Here is a 19,486-nt window from a genome sequence, read left to right on the forward strand (position 1 = left end):
AATATGCAAAATATTTATGTGAAATTTAGAAATTAGTATGACTGCTTCCTTATTTTAAGTTACAACTCTTGAAAGCTGCAAATGTGTGTACTGTATTGGGGATGAATAAGCAGCTATAATTACTTATGTACAGTTATTTCTGTCGTAAAGTGTTGCACCTTCGATCGACTGTGTTTTGTCCAATTTGGTACCAAAACATTACGAAATGTTGGAATCAATGATAATGGGGGTAGGTAATGACATTATGAAATTTCAAAGGCCGAAATTCATGCTTATTTTCACAATAATCGAGGTCTGAACGCCAGTGGAACGCTTTTTAAGGACGACCACTGGCCAGTCCACGTACGGTACGGTACTAGCTGCAATAATTGTAGCGTTTTGTTGCGGTTTTGAGGGTGTTTTCGTCTGTTTTGGTGACTTTTTAAGTTTTTGTGTTTAACCCGCACAACTTAAAAAGTCACCAAAACAGACGAAAACACCCTCAAAACCGCAACAAAACGCTACAATTATTGCAGCTAGGTACGGTACGAGTCATTCATTGTGAATTTGTGTCGTGTATGTGATCATGGAGGTATTTATGAGGGGAAAGTGTGATATATGAGATCGCACTGTATGTGATGTGGTTTGCAGCGTATTACAATGTATCATAATTGCAGGGTATAAATGTACATTGTCGATTTTAAATTATATTTAACGTGTACTAATATAACTTACAAGATACGTTTGGTCCATGGACTTTGATTTAATAGTTCCTCTGGAAAACTATTCCATGGCCCTCACCAGAATTCAGTTTTGTATTACTTCCAAACACTGTATATTTTGTTTTCATTTTCTGGTGGAATAAATTTCAATTTCAATTCATTTTCAATTTCAATAATATAGCTGGCATTATACATAACTTATTGGACAAGGACCATTCAAATGTCCATGCGCCAAATGTCTCTCTTGACTTACAAGCTGTAAATTCCAATGGCAATTATACAAAAAATCTTGGTTCATTTATTGGACAATGACCAACCATGGGCATATACATGTAGGTACATTTGTATAGGGGAATGTCCCCTTAATATACATGTACCGCTATGGGCCAACTAACCATTGAAGTTGATTATAAGTTTTTCTACATGGTGTATACATGTACATGTAGTGTAGAAATGAATCTAGTTTCTCTCTTCCTAGTCCTGCTTGTAATTGTGGACAGAGTATTTTGGGACTCAATTCTGACATTGTCCTATTTGTTAGCAAAAGAGACAATGTCAGAATCGAGTTCCGAATTACATGTACTCCATCTGCAAGTAGGACTTCTCTTTCCCAGTCTTTCTGTTTATCTGTATCAGTCTGACTTTCACAGTTAAGTGATATAAATACTATAAAATAGATCACACACTCCATTTTTTATGATGTATATGTGGCTCAGTGTGCGTCCTCTATATAAGATGCTGTACATAGTCTGGTCAAAATGATGAAAACAGGGTTTATTTATTAGTCAACACATACAATGTACATGTACATGTAGGCAAGGAAATTCCAAATTTTGTCACAAAAAATTACCGTGTACATGTACATTGTATGTGTTGACTAATAGGGGCATAGGGGGCACACTAATCAGGTCTGAAGAAGACAATGTATTGTAAATTATATGAAGATTTTACATTGTAATGAATAACGCGAAAAGTTGGCCAGAACTGAGACTTGACCCTGGGACCCTTCCATCACAAAAGCGACAAACTACATTTGTACATGTATCAACCGTGCTACCCAGGCTGACGTCTACCGACACTTCCAAACTCTCCTCCCTTCTCATGTTTGGGAAACACACTTTAACCTCAAGCTACAATACTGCAAATGCCAACACCACAAGATCGACGCATGTCTAGTTTTCCTTGTCACCAAATGTAGTATAAACGAGGAGAAAAGTTTACCAGAGGCAAGATTCAAATCCAGGACTTTCTGATCACTAGAAGGATGCACTACCAATTGTGTTACCCAGACCGACATCGATCAACTGTACCAAAACATTGTCCACAGTCCCTCTATCAGAAAGAGCCATCATTGTTTCCACCTATAATGTACATGTAACCACTCATGGCAAATCATTACATACCTGCTGTAAGTAGAAACAATAACTGATCTTCCTGTGTACAGTCTCTCTGACTGTGTGTAAATATACATGTACCACTGTTTGAACATAAGGTAATTCTAATCAGCACTTTTTTCCTCCATTGACATTTATAGGATGAAGTCAGCCCCGGTCAGGTGTATGTGGATAATTTATCTACCGATGATGCACAACAGTTGCTGCATGCACTCAGGTAATACAAATATATTGTGGTGACAATTATTGAATCATGGATTCTCAAAATTGTAGAATACCGATAGTCATACAAATTTCTTTTGCTAGAAATTAGAATCTCACTGATGTTACATGTCTAACAAGAGACACTTGAAATAAATTACTTTAAGTGACACAGCTAGAATCTCATTGCCAGTGTGGCTCCTAGGGCTGCCATGTACTTTCCCTGAATTACCATGTAGGTCTAGATCCCAATGGCTGCCATCCACTTTCCCAGAATTAGGTCTACATGTCGGTCCCAATGGCTGCCATGTACATATGTGGCTCCCAATGGCTGCCATGTACGTTCCCCTAATTAGATCTACAAATGTGGCTTCCAATGGCTGCCATTTACTTTCATTGATTTACTAGGCAACTGCAAGTAGTCATTTTATCCATGTAGTGTTATACATGTACTCTGTACATATATATAACCTCATATCCAAAAAGAAGGAGACAGATTTTGTTGTACTAGTGCTTGTAAGTGCTTCTATATCAACATAAACCAAGGATTTCAGCTGTACTTTAAATAATGATCAAAGACAATGGAAACATATTAAGACAGGGATTTATAGAATCCCACACCCCAATGGTCTGAGATGGAATACATATCACACGAGTTGGGGAATTTTTGTCTCACGTGAGCCACAGGTGTAAATGTCAACACTATTGGTCCGTTCACTTAGTTATCGTCTGCCGGAATGTACATAGTTCCGGTTCTACATTACACGTTATTCTATTCGTCAATCAATACAGACGCCTGCTGAATACGGAATGTAATAAACCAATCAGCAATAGGTTTATAAAACAAAATTTAAACTCGCGCATTGATACAGAGTGTGAGATCGATTTGTTCTCAAACTGGCTGTCCCACAACTCTCAGCTTGCAGGAACGTGAGAAGAGATTTACCCTGTATGTTTCAATGTTTCTCTCCCATACTTGTACATCACTTTAACATGTATTATTTCAAAGAAGTATAATAATTGCAAAGTGGTTGCAATCATTGTCCATATGTTGTATAATTCATACATGTATATCTATATTTTCCCGTGTGTAGACAAATGAAGAACATTGTGATTGGGAGTAACAAACAGAAAACTAACATAATATTATGTGGAGCTGTTCCTAAGTAAGTACATTTAGATGTAGTGTCATTTGGAACATGTACAAAAGACATATAAGCAAACAGATTTAAACAGGAGCATGTGTAACTGTACTTACTGTGAGTATAACATTTTGCTGACTATAATATTCAGATATTATTCCCAAATATATTTCTTCACTCTGCCAAGAAAGACGTGTGACCTAAGGAGCCTTGTCACTACGAGTTGCTAGACAAGTAGTGACAAACTCTTAGGTCACAAGTATATTTTAGGTGAATGAAGAAAACATATTGGGGAATAATACAAACATACCTCTTCAAGCATAATTTATGAAAATTTGGGAAAACTAATGGAGATTTGGTTCGTTTTGACTCATATTTCTAGCTCTGCAGAACCAGTGACATAATCACAGTTTGTTATCACATAGAATGACCAGGGTATATAGTCCATATTTTCTGTTCAAAGACAATAACTTGACTTGTGCATGGTATAATATGACTTACGGTACTACTAGTATCATGTTTTCCCATAATATGTTAGATTTTATAAATTGACACTTTATTGACAGTGCAGTTTCTGATTTTTTTTCTACAGGCTATTACAGATACAGACCAGTTTGATGAGTAGTCCAGAGTTACTGTTAGAATCAGCTGTTGTGTTAGGAAGTCTGGCTAAAGGTACAAGTGAAAACATAAGAAGTCTTTTGAGTGCCGATGTTATCCCTATACTGCTAAAAGGTAAAACATTTCTCACATCTATTGTAGAATTCTCCCTGAAAAGTAATATAACAGAAGCCATCCATGACTGCCAGTGTGGTGTACTCCAAATATTTGCTTGAATGCTTGCTGTGCTTTTTGTGAGTGTCCTTTCATAAACTAGTGAGAAAAAGTGCAGCAGAAAATACTGGAATCATATATGCAAATACAAATATCTTTAGTACCCACTCTTGCAGTCGGGTGTCTTGAGGCTGTGTTATTACTGGACATTGTATATGTTTATCTGCAACAGCGAATTTCCATTGCATGCATTTGTGCTTCATTGCCATTTGCACGTTTATTTTAGATGACATCAGCAAAACTTATACTAGATGATAATGTTCATGTTTGTTAGGATATGTTGAATGTGGTAAAAAAAAATGGTGATGTAAATTTGTGTATTTGTTTCCTATAGGACTTGGTAATGCTGATATCAAGTATGTTGAAGCCTCGTTGCGATGTCTTAGAACTCTGTTTAGCAGTGATATCACGCCAGCTGATTATCTCTATGATGTAAGTATTCTTGTGTTCTACTTAGTCTAGTAACAAGAGATGAATCATTATACCATCACTCCATCACTGCATAAATTGTATCTGTTTAAATGGGAAACGTGAGATTAATTCCTGGTTGTTTTACATATATGTCATGACAACACACATCTGTGGCATTTTTCTGTGGTGCTGAAAATTTGGGTCAAAGTATTTACTAATTTCTATTATTTTCCTTATTTTCTTGCCTTGCAACTCTTTATTTCCTGTGTGGAATAAAGGAAAATGTATGGGAATAATCCTGAGTTAAAAACTCTTTCCTGTCTATGTTCGCCATGTATATTCAGGAGTAAAGGACGGCTATACTCTCCATATATTTGCATACACTTTGCATAATTGTGAAATGTTGGAAACCAGACAACAAATATCCACACTGATCAAAAAAAGTTTTGGGGAAACACATAACAGAAAGAGACTGACAGACAGACAGACAGACAGACAGACAGACAGACAGACAGACAGACAAAAAGATGAGGGTGTGGTAGAGAAAGATATAAAGTGGAAATAGTGTATGTACCAGTTATAATTCTGTTTTATTTTTGTTTTGTAGGATGCCACAGTAATTCCACAGTTGATTCGTATTCTACCAACATCTCTTTGTACCCAAGAATGTATTACAAGTATTATATCGAAATGTTGTAAGGTGAGTATCAAAAGTTGATGTCTTTACTTCAATTAAAATGGTTTACTGCAGTAATTAAGAAGTTCTTGTTGGTTACTTTTTGTTTTATTCTCAATACATTATTCCAACTACTCAGACCAGGTTGAATCATGTCATACAGCCTGTTGAGGTCAGTATTCAGATATGATGTGGAAATGTTATTGTAAGATAATGTTGTCGATAACAAAAATTTCAAAAGTTTTACACATCTTCATTTTAGCAAGTCTCTGTATGTAGATCATGTAGATGTAACCACCTCTGTCATGTTGTGTTGATGCAGATTTGCTCCTAATAAGTTTCTGCCTCTATGATTCCATCACATGGATTCTGCTTTATTTGTACATTACAAGTATCATATGCAAATGCTGTGACTTACTGTGGATAAAAATGTGGCCATCATTATAGACAGTACCAGTTTAAGTTTCACACATTAAATGTGTTGATGGATGACTCTAATATTTTGTATTCCTTGAAACTTTACAGAATTCAGATCATCAAGACATTCTTTGTAGTCATGGCATTATCCAGGCTTTGGCTTCATTGTTGACTTCAAACTGTGCACAGGTAGGTAGTCAGTTATTAAATAAATGTACAAGAAGGTAAAAAACATAAAAAGCTGTTACAGTAGTTTCTTATAAGCTCCCTTTGAATGATACCCAAGGGGGTTATTTCAGCATATTCTTTGCTTGAGTTCATGTAGTCCACATTCATAAAATGTACAGTTGATATACAACTACGGAAATCAAGCTATAGGCTAACTAAGATAGACATAAAATAAAACTATTGTCACATAATGAAAGCTAACAGCAGACGTTGGTGTATGTAACTACACAGACAATTTGATGTGGCTTCACCTGCCGAAAACAGCAGGTGAAAAATTAAGAGAGAGAGAGAGAGAGAGAGAGAAGACTCTAGGCTCTCACCTCATTCAGTGTTTACACTATCTTGATTACAGTGTGATTATATCCTTAACCAAAGCACTGCTAGCATCTACTTGTGTAACCTAGCATATACATCAACTACAGTCTTAGTTAGTGTCTATCTTAGTTTGCCTAGAGTTTGATTTCCATAGTATCCTTTACCAAAATCGTCATCTGATATTTCTGTTACATATAATGCAATCATTATTATATCAATATATCATAGGTACAACTACCAACACTGCAGTGCTATGCTGTCATCTGTTATCAAAACGAAAAAGTGGCCTATACCATTGCTACAGGTATGTGTGTACATTGTATATGCATTTCGGGTTTTTTTGGTGTTACTCCCATACCCCTACTGAATATTTGTCATACATGTATCTCATCCAGTCTGTACATGCATCTGCTGCTTCCCCATATATTTATGGATGGTGAGATTCATATGAACTACTCATATGGTGGAGACATGAACAATAATACAAAGCAAGAAATTTGGATAAGCCAAAAAATTACCAAAACCTATAGGAATAATTACATGTATAAATTGTAAGATGTATACTGATAAAATCCCCCCTACTAGTTGAATGGAAAAGTCATCTACTGCTGAGATATTGTGAGCAATTTATTATTAGGACATTGTGTCCCAGTATTATGAGAAGTTGTAACAATATATGTTTCTTGAACTCAAACTATTGTGGTCATCAGATGGTATGTGTTTTGTTTTACAGCTGTGTGTAATGGACATAGTCCACAATGTACATGACACATGATTCATTTCTTGAAGTCAGTGTTTGTTATCATCAGATGTTATGTGTTTTGATTTACAGCTGTGTGCAATGGACAAAGTCTACATGAAATGCTTGTAAAACTATGTGGTAGAGAACACAGTGATGGTATGCAACTGACTGCTGCTAAATGGTACGTATTCATCACCATTTGACTTTAGAAAGTAAGGCTAGGCATCAGTGTTGTGTTTTTAAGGGTACAAAATGTATTAAAGTCCAGAACTTTCTAATGTTGTGTCGCTTTAATCTGTTTTGTGTACTAGAGGTCATCAGATTTATTAAACTTTGTCTGCTTTGAATTTGAGTCAATTATGCTTTTATGTACATAGATCATTTGAGATATAGAACGTATTACTAGCCTACATGGCATTGTCAACTTAACTTTACAGATGTGTGAAAGTCATCTAGACAAAATGGGGAAAACCAACTCTTGTATTAGAAAGAAAAAACTATTGACACTTTACTTTATAGAGAATGTAGTTCACAGCAACCCTATGACTTACATGTAGATAGTAGAGCTGTCAGTAGTGGCTGGTACTAATGGAGTCTGTAGTGCACAGTAACATTATGACATAGCACAGAGCTGTCAGTAGTGGCAGTAGTATGTAAGGTACTGGTACACCATGGCAGGGCGCCCTCACACATCAGTCAACCCCTTTAAAACTGTCCAGTGAGGGCAGAGTGACAATGTATCTTACAGTCTGTAGAGGCTAGATGTACCTAAAGTCTGAACAAATCTGTCAATTTATGTCAACATTAAATAACAAATTATAACTTCATGCAGATGTTTGTTAAATGGTAATTTTCTCTGGTTTTCAGTGGATCAGATATGATGGCATGTATGTTTTGGTCAGCAGTGAACAAATGAATCAGTCATGTTGCTAGTACACATAGTTCTATATTAGGAATGAAATGATAATATAGAACTACCCCTCACCCCCTACCCCACCATAACCTGTGTGACATATTTTGGGATATGATATCTACACAATTGCAAATACCTTTAGTACCAAACATTGGCACTGACTTATCATGCAGTTCTGTTGTCATTGTCAACTTTATCCAAGACCGTAAATTTCATTAATAATACAAGTGTAGATAAGTCATTTATTCTCATCATTTTCATTACAGTTTGACTTTTCTGTGTCGTGCTGGTGCCATCCAACCAAAGGAATCAAGCATAATTATGAAGGTACAAATACAATATATAAATAGACTAATTTTTTGGAGTGAGAAAAAACGTATCACTTTATATAATATAATATACATAAAGTTATAGTTTGAGGTCTGTGTATAGCTACAGTGTTCTCCACACTTCGTTCCCTGAATAATGTAAGTAATCAAGAAAAGATGTCCCTTTTAAAAGTCCATGTCAAATTAGGTTATTGTGTTTAAACACTCCCAATTGTTTTGCAGAGCTTTAGAAAAATTCTTTTCTTATGGCTTCATCATAATTCTGGCTTATCAGATTCATGTAGTACGAATGTGAGAACTTAGGATTGAATCCTGGCCATTTCACCATTTCTAACAGAACTGCCTTCGTCTTCAACCGTTGATTCCTTCTTTCCCCAGGCATTGCCAACTCTTGTTAGAATGTGTCAGATCACAAAGAAAGTAGGTGAGAGAATAGAAGGTGCAGAGACACTAGCTTACTTGATAGAGATTGATACAGAGTTGCAACGTGTGGCTAGTATCTCTGATCACCTCATCAAGACATTGGCCAAGTATCTCAGATGGCAGACTACATCTGGTAATGCTAACGCTGTAGCTGATCTAGAGAAGGTTGGTATTTACTACGCAGTACTTGAAATACACCATATTGTAGAAAGACAAAAGATTTGTATAGTTTGGCCTCTAGGACTGCTGTTCAGAAAAAGCTGGTGGCCCATAATTGCCAAGATAGCTAAGTACATTGTAATCTAGACTCATTTGAAATAATGATTATTTTTCAGTGTTGCCTGGAAAAGATACTTTTGATAATGTCTTTGACAGTTTGATATAATACACTTATTACCTGGCTCTGAGGGCACTGGTAAATGTCTACAAGTGCCAAAATAAAGCCATTCAACAATATTTCATAACACATCACATTCTCAGACATATTCATTTCATAGTCAAAACAAATCCTCAAATGGACTCCCATGCCACTGTGAGTCCCTAGGGAAAATAGAACATGACTAGTGTCCCCTATATGCAAATTGAGGTCACTCTGGATCAATAGTCCATATGACATGAAGGCTATATGAATATGATGTATTAATATGGTATCTTTTGCAGTTTGATATACATGTAACTTTTGATAATGTTTTTAACAGTTTGATACAGACATGAAGTATTCAAACCGACTCAAACAAGCTGCATTCAAGGCATATGCCTCACTTGGGGCTAATGATGAAGACATACGAAAAAGAGTAAGTGTTAAATCACTATAGTAATGAAGGTGTAATCATTTATATATTTCATTGTAGTACTGTTACTTTTCTTTACTTGTTATGATTGATGCTCTTTTCACTTTTGCGTTTCTTTAGTTTAGTTAATAATGACAAATAAGCCTGATGAGCTGATATATTAATTTTCTGTTCTTTTGTTTGTCGATTTGTAAATGTATATTCCCATGTCACTAGAATAAACAACTCTTACTACTTTGACAATCGGGGGGGGGGGGGGGGGGGGGGGAGACATACACTGAAAAACTAGTAGTATGGTAATGTTTAGATTTCTGAGGATTAAGAGAAAAACGTATGTGTATGTTCCCAAATGATAGATGGAAAAATAGCTAAAAAGTACAATATTGTGAAGTTCAATTAATGAAGGGAATACAATATTCAAAATAGCCCTGCAATCTAGTGTTGTATATTCAAATTAATTAAAACTTTCAAACTAACTGACTTCAGGCAAACTCTGTTTGATCATATCAGATCCAGATGAACCTCTGTTAGTTAACTTTATTAGTTTGCTGGTAAGAAAACATACTTACTACTGCAATATGAACGGAACTAAGCCAAGTTTTGCAGGTTTGGCGTCTTTTATAAGACGGATATATCAGATAGAGAACTTTATTGCAAAACAGAAAAACAAAATGACAGTGCATTTAGAAAAGTGGTCCCCTATATTATTATTTGTGCGATAATTGATGTTGTATTCACACAGAAAAAAATACTAGTATACTTGTCTAGTATTATGACTTGTACATTTAAGAAAGATGCCCAATAAATTACTATAAATACAAAAAAAAAACTAACTGACTTATTGAGTTTCTATATTTTGCTTCTGTAGATAATTGAGACGGAGAATCTAATGGACCATGTGGTTACAGGTCTATCTGACTCGAATGTAGAAGTAAGAGTATCTGCAGTCAGATGTCTACATAGTCTGTCTAGATCTGTACAACAACTCAGAACCAGTTTTCAGGACCATGCTGTCTGGAAACCATTGATGAAGGTATTGTATTTGTCAATGTTGTGTTTTTACAAAGGCTTGAAAACTGTTAACAGAGTGAGAATGTCGAAACTCAGAACCAGTTTTCAAGACTATGCTGTCTGGAAACCATTGATGAAGGTATTATATTTGTCAGTGTTGTTTTTACGAAGGCTTGAAAACTGTTAACAGAGTGAGAATGTCGAGTAAAAACTTCTACATATGATTCTGTAGTACCTGATAACTACAAGAAACAGAGTGTATCTCTTTAGATTGTGTTAAGAGGTGTAGGAAATATGCTCAATTGACTCTGAGGCAGAAAAGAAAGAACCACATTTAAGTATAAAATAAACAACACATTTCATAAAAGGTAGCACAGCACTGCTCATTCCTAAGATTTCGTGTACAGGGCACTGTTGCACTCATTTGCATACGTGTATGCATAGCCAATAATACTTTGGTATTGCACTACAGTTAAAATAGTATGACTCACACTGATGCCAAAATGCACAGGGACAGAATATTATAAATGTTGACTATTTCTCTATTATGCAGCTTCTACGTGGTGCCTCCGATGATCTCTTATCTGTTGCATCATCAACATTGTGTAATCTGTTATTAGAATTTTCACCAAGTAAAGAGGTAAGTTTAGTATCATATAACCATATGACAAATAACTTATCATTGTCATCTCTGTGTACTGGTAGTTATCTTGTATTTAGATATGACACTGGTATCCTTCATCGGCACAAAGAAAGAAATTGTTTTGTTCAAATCAATTAATTTTTCTTGCTAAGGTTATGCAACAATCTGATATACACCTTAAAATACTGATTAAGAAATACATGAATGATGATCTGTCCTGGATGTCTCAGTTTTACTCTCTTTACATTATGTAAGTATTAGTAATATTCATTTTTCAATATATTTTTTCTCTCCAATTATTGCAATCTAAGACATCCACATACATGCATGGTTATTGAGCTATTTCATACTTGATTTACATTGAATGTTAATGCATGTGTGTTCAGAATAAATTGTATTGTTCATGCTAATGTATTAGAGTACATGTGTACCATATTTGATGCCACACTACCTTTGTTTACAGCCAATTCTAGAGTCTGGTGCAATAGACCTACTATGTGATTTAACAAAACGAGACAACGCAGCTCTAAGACTGAACGGTATCTGGGCTTTAATGGTAAGGTATTAATTTCTTTATCTGTCCAACTGTTATGATATGAAAGTGAATGTGTAATACTATAACATGACTTTATGACAAGTGAGTGTTAGTCTGTGTGGCATACTGGAACACTTCGAATATTTGCATGAGTGCTACAAGGTTTGCACTGTCACAAGCAAAGTGAATGAAAGTATCCACACACACACACACACACACACACACACACACACACACACACACACACACACACACACACACACGTGCATGCACTAAGAGAATCAAAGTGCATACAAACACACACAAAATTCTTTCCAAAATACTGAGAGTTGTTGTAACTATCACATTCATATCTGTTGTTTTATAGAATATGGCATTTCAAGCTGATGAGAAGATTAAAAGTAGTATCTTAGCCAGTCTAGGAACACAACAAATGTTTAGATTACTATCAGATCCTAGTGTAGATGTACTCATGAAAACTCTTGGATTACTTAGGAATCTACTGTCTACCAAATCAGTGAGTATAATAATTATAATAACAATTATTAATAATAAGAGTAATACAGAATAATGTGGGGTACAGACTGACTGACAGGGATGAGGTAATTGGTGCTTTTTACAGTTGGGGTGTTGGTGTTATGCTTCCACAGTCCTAATAAAGTTAGTTTGTTCTACTGCAAGTAATGAATTGGTATGAAACCCAAGCAGACTACGAAAAGTTTGAATACCTGAAATGTAATTCACAGTAGCACCTGGACCTTGAAATGAACGAGAGAGAAATTTAGCACTCCATAAGAGTGAATATATATAAAGAAAAGTCTGTGAATTATTCTAAGTTTTAGCAAAGTTAGAAAAAACTACAAAATCATATACCAGTAGTATATTACAACTACAACAGGGCAACACAATCAATGAGCATATAATTTAGCACTACCACTGAAGTTTTCTTTTCCCAATCTTCATCTCAGTTTGTTAAATTTTACATGAACATCTCATACTATGGTGTTTTTAGCCCCCCCCCCCCCCCCCACCGAGGGGACTATTACATTTGCTTCCATTCATGTGTTGACTTTCACCTCCATATCAAAAGTAAAATTATCAAATTAGTCAATAAATTTTAATGAGTTTGTATCTAGAGACACCTTCCACATTTGCACAATAACTTTGCCATACAACACACCACTTGGGACTGTGTTCTATGATGGCTTGCTCCAGTAGTTTTGATTTTGGTTATATAAGCATATATGCAAATATAGTATCGACATTTTAGAGCAATTTCAAACATAAAATAGGAACTAATTGATGAAGTAAATATGTAAAACATTGTTTGCTCTCATAAAAATCTCAAAGTAGAATAGAAATTCAACAATGTGTTCTTTCCCAGAAAAAAAGGACAAAATAGTTCATATAAAGTTATTTTAACATTTTCAGATTATATGATGTTAACTCGCCCAATTTATATTTTTTGTGTTTCATTTTCACAGCACATCGATCATATGATGGCCTCACATGGTATTGATATTATGCAAGCTGTAGTTCTTATTTTAGATGGAGATCATTCACCAGAAGTTAAAGAACAGGTGAGTGGCACTAACAGTATTGTCATATTTGGATGTTGACAGTCTGGGTGTCAATTGATGATGTACATACCCATAGAAGTATTCTAGTGTGTTGACAGCCTGGGTGTCAATTGATGATGTACATACACATAGAAGTATTCTAGTGTGTTGACAGCCTGGGTGTCAATTGATGATGTACATACACATAGAAGTATTCTAGTGTGTTGACAGCTAGGGTGTCAATTGATGATGTACATACACATAGAAGTATTCTAGTGTGTTGACAGCCTGGGTGTCAATTGATGATGTACATACACATAGAAGTATTCTAGTGTGTTGACAGCCAGGGTGTCAATTGATGATGTACATACACATAGAAGTATTCTTGTGTGTTGACAGCCTGGGTGTCAATTGATGATGTACATACACATAGAAGTATTCTAGTATGTTGACAGCCTGGGTGTCAATTGATGATGTACATACCCATAGAAGTATTCTAGTGTGTTGACAGCCTGGGTGTCAATTGATGATGTACATACACATAGAAGTATTCTTGTGTGTTGTCAGCCTGGGTGTCAATTGATGATGTACATACCCATAGAAGTATTCTAGTGTGTTGACAGCCTGGGTGTCAATTGATGATGCACATACACATAGAAGTATTCTAGTGTGTTGACATCCTGGGTGTCAATTGATGATGTACATACACATAGAAGTATTCTAGTATGTTGACAGCTAGGGTGTCAATTAATGATGTACATACACACAAGAGTATTCTAGTGTGTTGACAGCCTGGGTGTCAATTGATGATTTACATACACATAGAAGTATTCTAGTGTGTTGACAGCTAGGGTGTCAATTGATGATGTACATACACATGGAAGTATTCTAGTGTGTTGACAGCCAGGTTGTCAATTGATGATGTATATACACATGGAAGTACTCTAGTATATAGCTGAAAAGGTGCTGATAGAAATCTGACTACATTCTATTGTACATAGAATTTAGGGTTAATGACATCCAGTGTCAATAGGTGGTATAAATACTTGGAGAAGTACTCTTGTATAAAATGAGAAAAAGTGATCCAAAATTTTGTAGCCAGAAATCTAGTGGGTGCAGGAAACCCCATTTGGGAAATAACCCCAGAGGTTTACTTCTAACTTTAGTAGCAAGAACGCCAGGTGTGCAACAACATAATTGTCTCTAGGTTTGTGGTAAGATTGTTGTGAATACTTTAATTTCAGACACTGTGTATACTGGCCAATATAGCAGACGGTAATACAGCTAAGGAATATATCATGTCACATGATGACGTCCTCAAGAAAATTACAAACTACATGGTAAGTTGTCTGTTAAATACATCATAACACACAGTCGACTGTTGTTAAAGATTTCTGAAAAATTGCAACCAGTATATTTCTTTCATCTTTCGTATAATATGTTGTAGCGTGTCTTACTTGCTGAAGCATATGCAGACAAAAATAATGGGCTGAGTGATCTAGTGCTATCACAATCCCACAAACTTACAATTTTGTCAACAAACAAGAGAATGGTCTGTACATAAAGCCAGTGTACACAAACTGTATAAAATTGTTGAAACGCAGTTCTGGTATTTAGAATGATTTAATAATCTCATACAAAAATTCAGTGAGATTTATAAGTGGGTAAAGATTAGAGAAAAACGGTGAAAAGATAACGTAGCTGGACTTCTAAGTCAACAATATATTTAATAAGTATGAAGACGAGTGTGTACAACAGTTGGTGGCATCATAATTCTGTTTCCTATAGTGTTCATATTTTCAAATTTCAAGTTTAAGTTCACACGAATGTTTTTGAATGTATTGTTCAAGATCAAGATCAAGGTCTGTAGCAGACAGATCAAAACATTGCATTCATTTCTAACTTACCATTCCAAAGTTACTATATTTTACTATGTTTCTGGTGTTTTCAGATCCATGCAAATGTGAAACTACAGATAGCTGCTACATACTGTATTTCTAACTTACCATTCCAAAGTTACTATATTTTACTATGTTTCTGTTGTTTTCAGATCCATGCAAATGTGAAATTACAGATAGCTGCTACATACTGTATTTCTAACTTACCATTCCAAAGTTACTATATTTTACTATGTTTCTGGTGTTTTCAGATCCATGCAAGTGTGAAACTACAGATAGCTGCTACATACTGTATTTCTAACTTACCATTCCAAAGTTACTATATTTTACTATGTTTCTGGTGTTTTCAGATCCATGCAAATGTGAAATTACAGATAGCTGCTACATATTGTATTTCTAACTTACCATTCCAAAGTTACTATATTTTACCATGTTTCTGTTGTTTTCAGATCCATGCAAATGTGAAACTACAGATAGCTGCTACATATTGTATTTCTAACTTAGTTTGGAATGAGGAGGAAGGTGCTCTAGAAAGACAAGCAAAGCTACGTGATATGGGTGTTCAAAAATTATTACAACAACTACTCAGTTCTAGTGACACAGTCCTCTTTGACAAGTAAGTTAATACCCAACATAACAGATACCCATGGCATGTTAGTGTCAGGATGGCCTATTTAGATATTTGCACAAGTGCTTGTGATGTTCTCAGCAGCTGACGAGAGTGAGTGAAAGTGCCACAGGAAACACTAGCACTCATGCTGCAGAGGGTTTTGTTACTATTAGATACTGGTATGTTCATCCAAAACATTAACTTTTGTAAAATACACAACTGTTTGTTCACTTGATATCATGTACATCATACATGGAATGATTGCTAACTCATTTGCATATCATTTGCATACATTTATGCATGGCTGCTTTCAGTATTGCACTGTAGTGCGAATGCCACTAGTATCATACATGGAATGATTGCAAACTCATTTGCATATCATTTGCATACATTTATGCATGGCTGCTTTCAGTATTGCACTGTAGTGCGAATGTCACTAGTATCATACATGGAATGATTGCAAACTCATTTGCATATCATTTGCATACATTTATGCATGGCTGCTTTCAGTATTGCACTGTAGTGCGAATGCCACTAGTATGTACAAGCACCGATGTATGTTATCATGGGTACATATGTAATAACATGTATTCTTTTGTTAGCATAACTGTGTTATCTCGGTATAAAATGAATGCAATAGTGTTCTTTTCATTATAATTTGAAGTGAAAATTGTGTTACAATAGTTTACCTAACTAGAACCTTAATGTTTACATTGCAGTATGATTTGAATGAAATATGTTTCTTTTCTTTATTATCCAGAGTAAAAACAGCATTACAGCAGTTCACCTGACTAGAACGGGAAATGTACCTGTACTGGACTTAAACTGGACACTGTGTGTCTGAAAATTACTTTGTTGAATTCAACAGAAGCACAGTGAAAAATTACTGTACATGTATATATTTAATCCATATGTTTTGGATATTATGGCTGCTGTGATGTCATAGTAAACACTGTCAGTTAAAGTCTGCTGTGATGTCATCGTATGCACTGGCAGTTAATGTCTGCTGTGATGTCATAGTAGGCACTGTCAGTTATTGTCTGCTGTGATGTCATAGTAGGCACTGGCAGTTAATGTCTGCTGTGATGCCATCGTATGCACTGGCAGTTAATGGCTGCTGTGATGTCATAGTATGCACTGGCAGTTATTGTCTGCTGTGATGTCATAGTAGGCACTGGCAGTTATTGTCTGCTGTGATGTCATAGTAGGCACTGGCAGTTAATGTCTTCTGTGATGTCATCATATGCACTGTCAGTTAAAGTCTAATGTGATGTCATAATATATATTGCTAGTCTAGACCCTGTCAGTCTAGTCTACTTTGGTGGTACACTCTGTCTCAGTTAACTTAATTGTTGTATTTGAACAGAGTTCTCCCCTTGCTGGTTGGACCAGCTGGTTGATAAGTGAAATTCAAAAATATAACCTCAATATTTGAAATTGATCCACCTGATTACCTGCAATTGATATCTTTTATATTTTGATATCCTATACAGATTTACCAAATGAATATTAATATTCATGAATATGAATGACTGACCAGCACTTCTCTAGGGCTGGGGAGAACACTGACTCAGTACTGTGATTCATGCAATTCCAATACATGAAACATATAAACACAGAATTTAGAAGTTTGTACTTTTTTCTGACAAGTCGAAGTTTGCATATGTTGTTATCTATCAATGGATTGTTTTATATAGTTTATCAGTGCATCTTTTATCTTTCAACAATGAAACGTATCCATAGATTTATCTATATCAAAAGAAATCACCTTGTCAAATGGAATTAACAAATATAATGTCAGTTTCATTCATGTGTTAGGTGTAGAGAAAGTTGTAATACACAAGTGTTTAGTTTCATAAGGTATTTGTCTATTGTGTCTCCAAAGACTTTTTAACTGGAATGTGAGAACAGTTGATTTTATCTTCTCTTATACATAATGGGTCTTGTTTCACACCTGTAACTTAAATCGTAATGTTTTTGCTAAGGTCTGGGAACCCCGGTAACAGAGGAGAGAAATGTAGGAACATTGCAAAGCTTTCCATACCATGTGCATTTACCATAATTTTTGTGACTGACGAGCTCAGGTAGATTTTATCTACTTACCACCCTTAACAAAGACAGTGTCGTATATACTAACATGCAGAAGGTTCATAATTTAACGCATACAGAAATAATGCAATCAATGGCAAGTAATAGTACCTATTCCAAGTATCATTTTGATCATGTAACATAATTATTATTATTAATTAATTATTAGTAATTAGTAGTATTGTAGATTGGGCCTACTTAGGCAGCTCAGCAAAGTCTGAGTGAAACGTCTTGACAGAATTACTTTACTGTTTATTGTACATAAATTAAAAAGATAGAAATCACAATATATCATTAAGTAGTATCCTACAGTATATAATTTATACCAGCTGACAAACCACTAAACATAAGTAGTTGTAACTGTATAATATTTTTGTTTATTATTTGCCTGTAAAGACAATCCTTTACTGGAACTGTTCATTCATAGTTATTATGTAAAATACCCCTATACTTATTTTTCATTGTATTGTATGTCTCGGCATAAATCTAAAGTGTCTGTATTTTTCTTCTGTGAACTTTTGTGTTATCTTTCTATGGATTCTGTTTATTTGTACTGAGTATATACTATTCTATCAGTTTCTTAAATTTTTGGGGGACAAATAATGCAATCCACTGCAAACGCTTACCACATGCTATTATACACAATCGTCAAGTTAGCTGACTTTCATTGTCAAGGTACAGAGTAAAAGTGTGCTAACTTCTTTTTTTTGTACATATACACAAATTGTTATTTAAGTTATATTTCATACAGTGTTTTCATGCGTTAGTTATTTGAATGGAACATAAGTATGGTTTTTTACACTTCCATAGTACTATGTGTTGATATGTAGTCAGCACTCACGTTTTTTACATTTTTCTGGGTTTTTCTCATCTAAAAGACAATAACTTGCATCAATATCTTTGTTCAAATGCACAAAATAAGAAATGTACAAATAAAAAAGAAGTTAAATAAAAGACAAAGTTAAATAAAACTTTGTTCTAAAATCTTCAACTTTAGATTTTTTTTTGCTGTTCACTGAAGACCTAGATTATTTGTGTGGGTTGGAGGTTGTCAATGACCGAGAGGTTAGCTAGCTCACCTGCCTCTTACTACAGTGTACTCCGTCTGGGTTTGAACCCAATCTGATTAAAATCCGATGTACTGTACACGGTGTGATATCTTTTTGGCTGTTACGTTTAGTGTCGTTCGTTCTTTGGTGAGTGCCCATTACATACATGATGTATCTCTGACCACTATAGATTCTCTGAGGATGTATGTAATGAGCGCTCACAAAAGAACAAAGGACACTAAATGTAACAGCCAAAAAGAATCGCGCCGTGTACACTATATCTCTGACCACTATAGATTCTCTGAGGATGTATGTAATGAGCGCTCACAAAAGAACAAAGGACACTAAATGTAACAGCCAAAAAGAATCGCGCCGTGTACACTATATCGGATTTTAAGCAGATTGGATTTGAACACATCCAGCGACAGTTTGGTTTTATTAAAAACCAACCAGATATGTACAATATATAAAAAGGTAACACTGTTTGTTTCTACAAAAAAAAACCATATGGATGAGTATAAATAGAAACAATATAGCATTTTAATAGTATACAAAACCGTGTATACCGGTACATGT

General features: G+C 35.1%; 1 protein-coding gene across 1 annotated transcript; it reads left to right on the plus strand.

Moving 5' to 3' along the window:
• The first annotated feature begins 153 nt into the window (after positions 1 to 153).
• Positions 154 to 17,186, plus strand: LOC144447362 (armadillo repeat-containing protein 8-like). The gene is made up of 20 exons (XM_078137346.1): positions 154 to 229; positions 2,236 to 2,312; positions 3,391 to 3,462; positions 4,031 to 4,173; positions 4,607 to 4,704; positions 5,291 to 5,383; positions 5,885 to 5,965; positions 6,548 to 6,623; positions 7,152 to 7,242; positions 8,241 to 8,301; positions 8,682 to 8,891; positions 9,425 to 9,520; positions 10,386 to 10,550; positions 11,082 to 11,168; positions 11,635 to 11,727; positions 12,074 to 12,223; positions 13,191 to 13,286; positions 14,510 to 14,605; positions 15,613 to 15,779; positions 16,534 to 17,186. Exons 1-20 carry the CDS (start codon positions 206 to 208, stop codon positions 16,562 to 16,564), a joined length of 2,007 nt encoding a protein of 668 aa, XP_077993472.1. The 5' UTR covers positions 154 to 205; the 3' UTR covers positions 16,565 to 17,186.
• The last annotated feature ends 2,300 nt before the right edge of the window (positions 17,187 to 19,486 follow it).

This window comes from Glandiceps talaboti, chromosome 16 (genome assembly GCF_964340395.1).
Source record: "Glandiceps talaboti chromosome 16, keGlaTala1.1, whole genome shotgun sequence".
Classification (NCBI taxonomy): domain Eukaryota; kingdom Metazoa; phylum Hemichordata; class Enteropneusta; family Spengelidae; genus Glandiceps; species Glandiceps talaboti.

Bases quoted from the DNA above. Each gene is read 5' to 3' on its own strand.
- LOC144447362 (XM_078137346.1), top strand. From the start codon at position 206: ATGTTGGAATCAATGATAATGGGG. The intron at 4,705-5,290 runs GTAAGTATTCTT...TTTGTTTTGTAG, and splicing joins CAGCTGATTATCTCTATGAT to GATGCCACAGTAATTCCACA. The intron at 8,302-8,681 runs GTACAAATACAA...TTCTTTCCCCAG, and splicing joins AATCAAGCATAATTATGAAG to GCATTGCCAACTCTTGTTAG.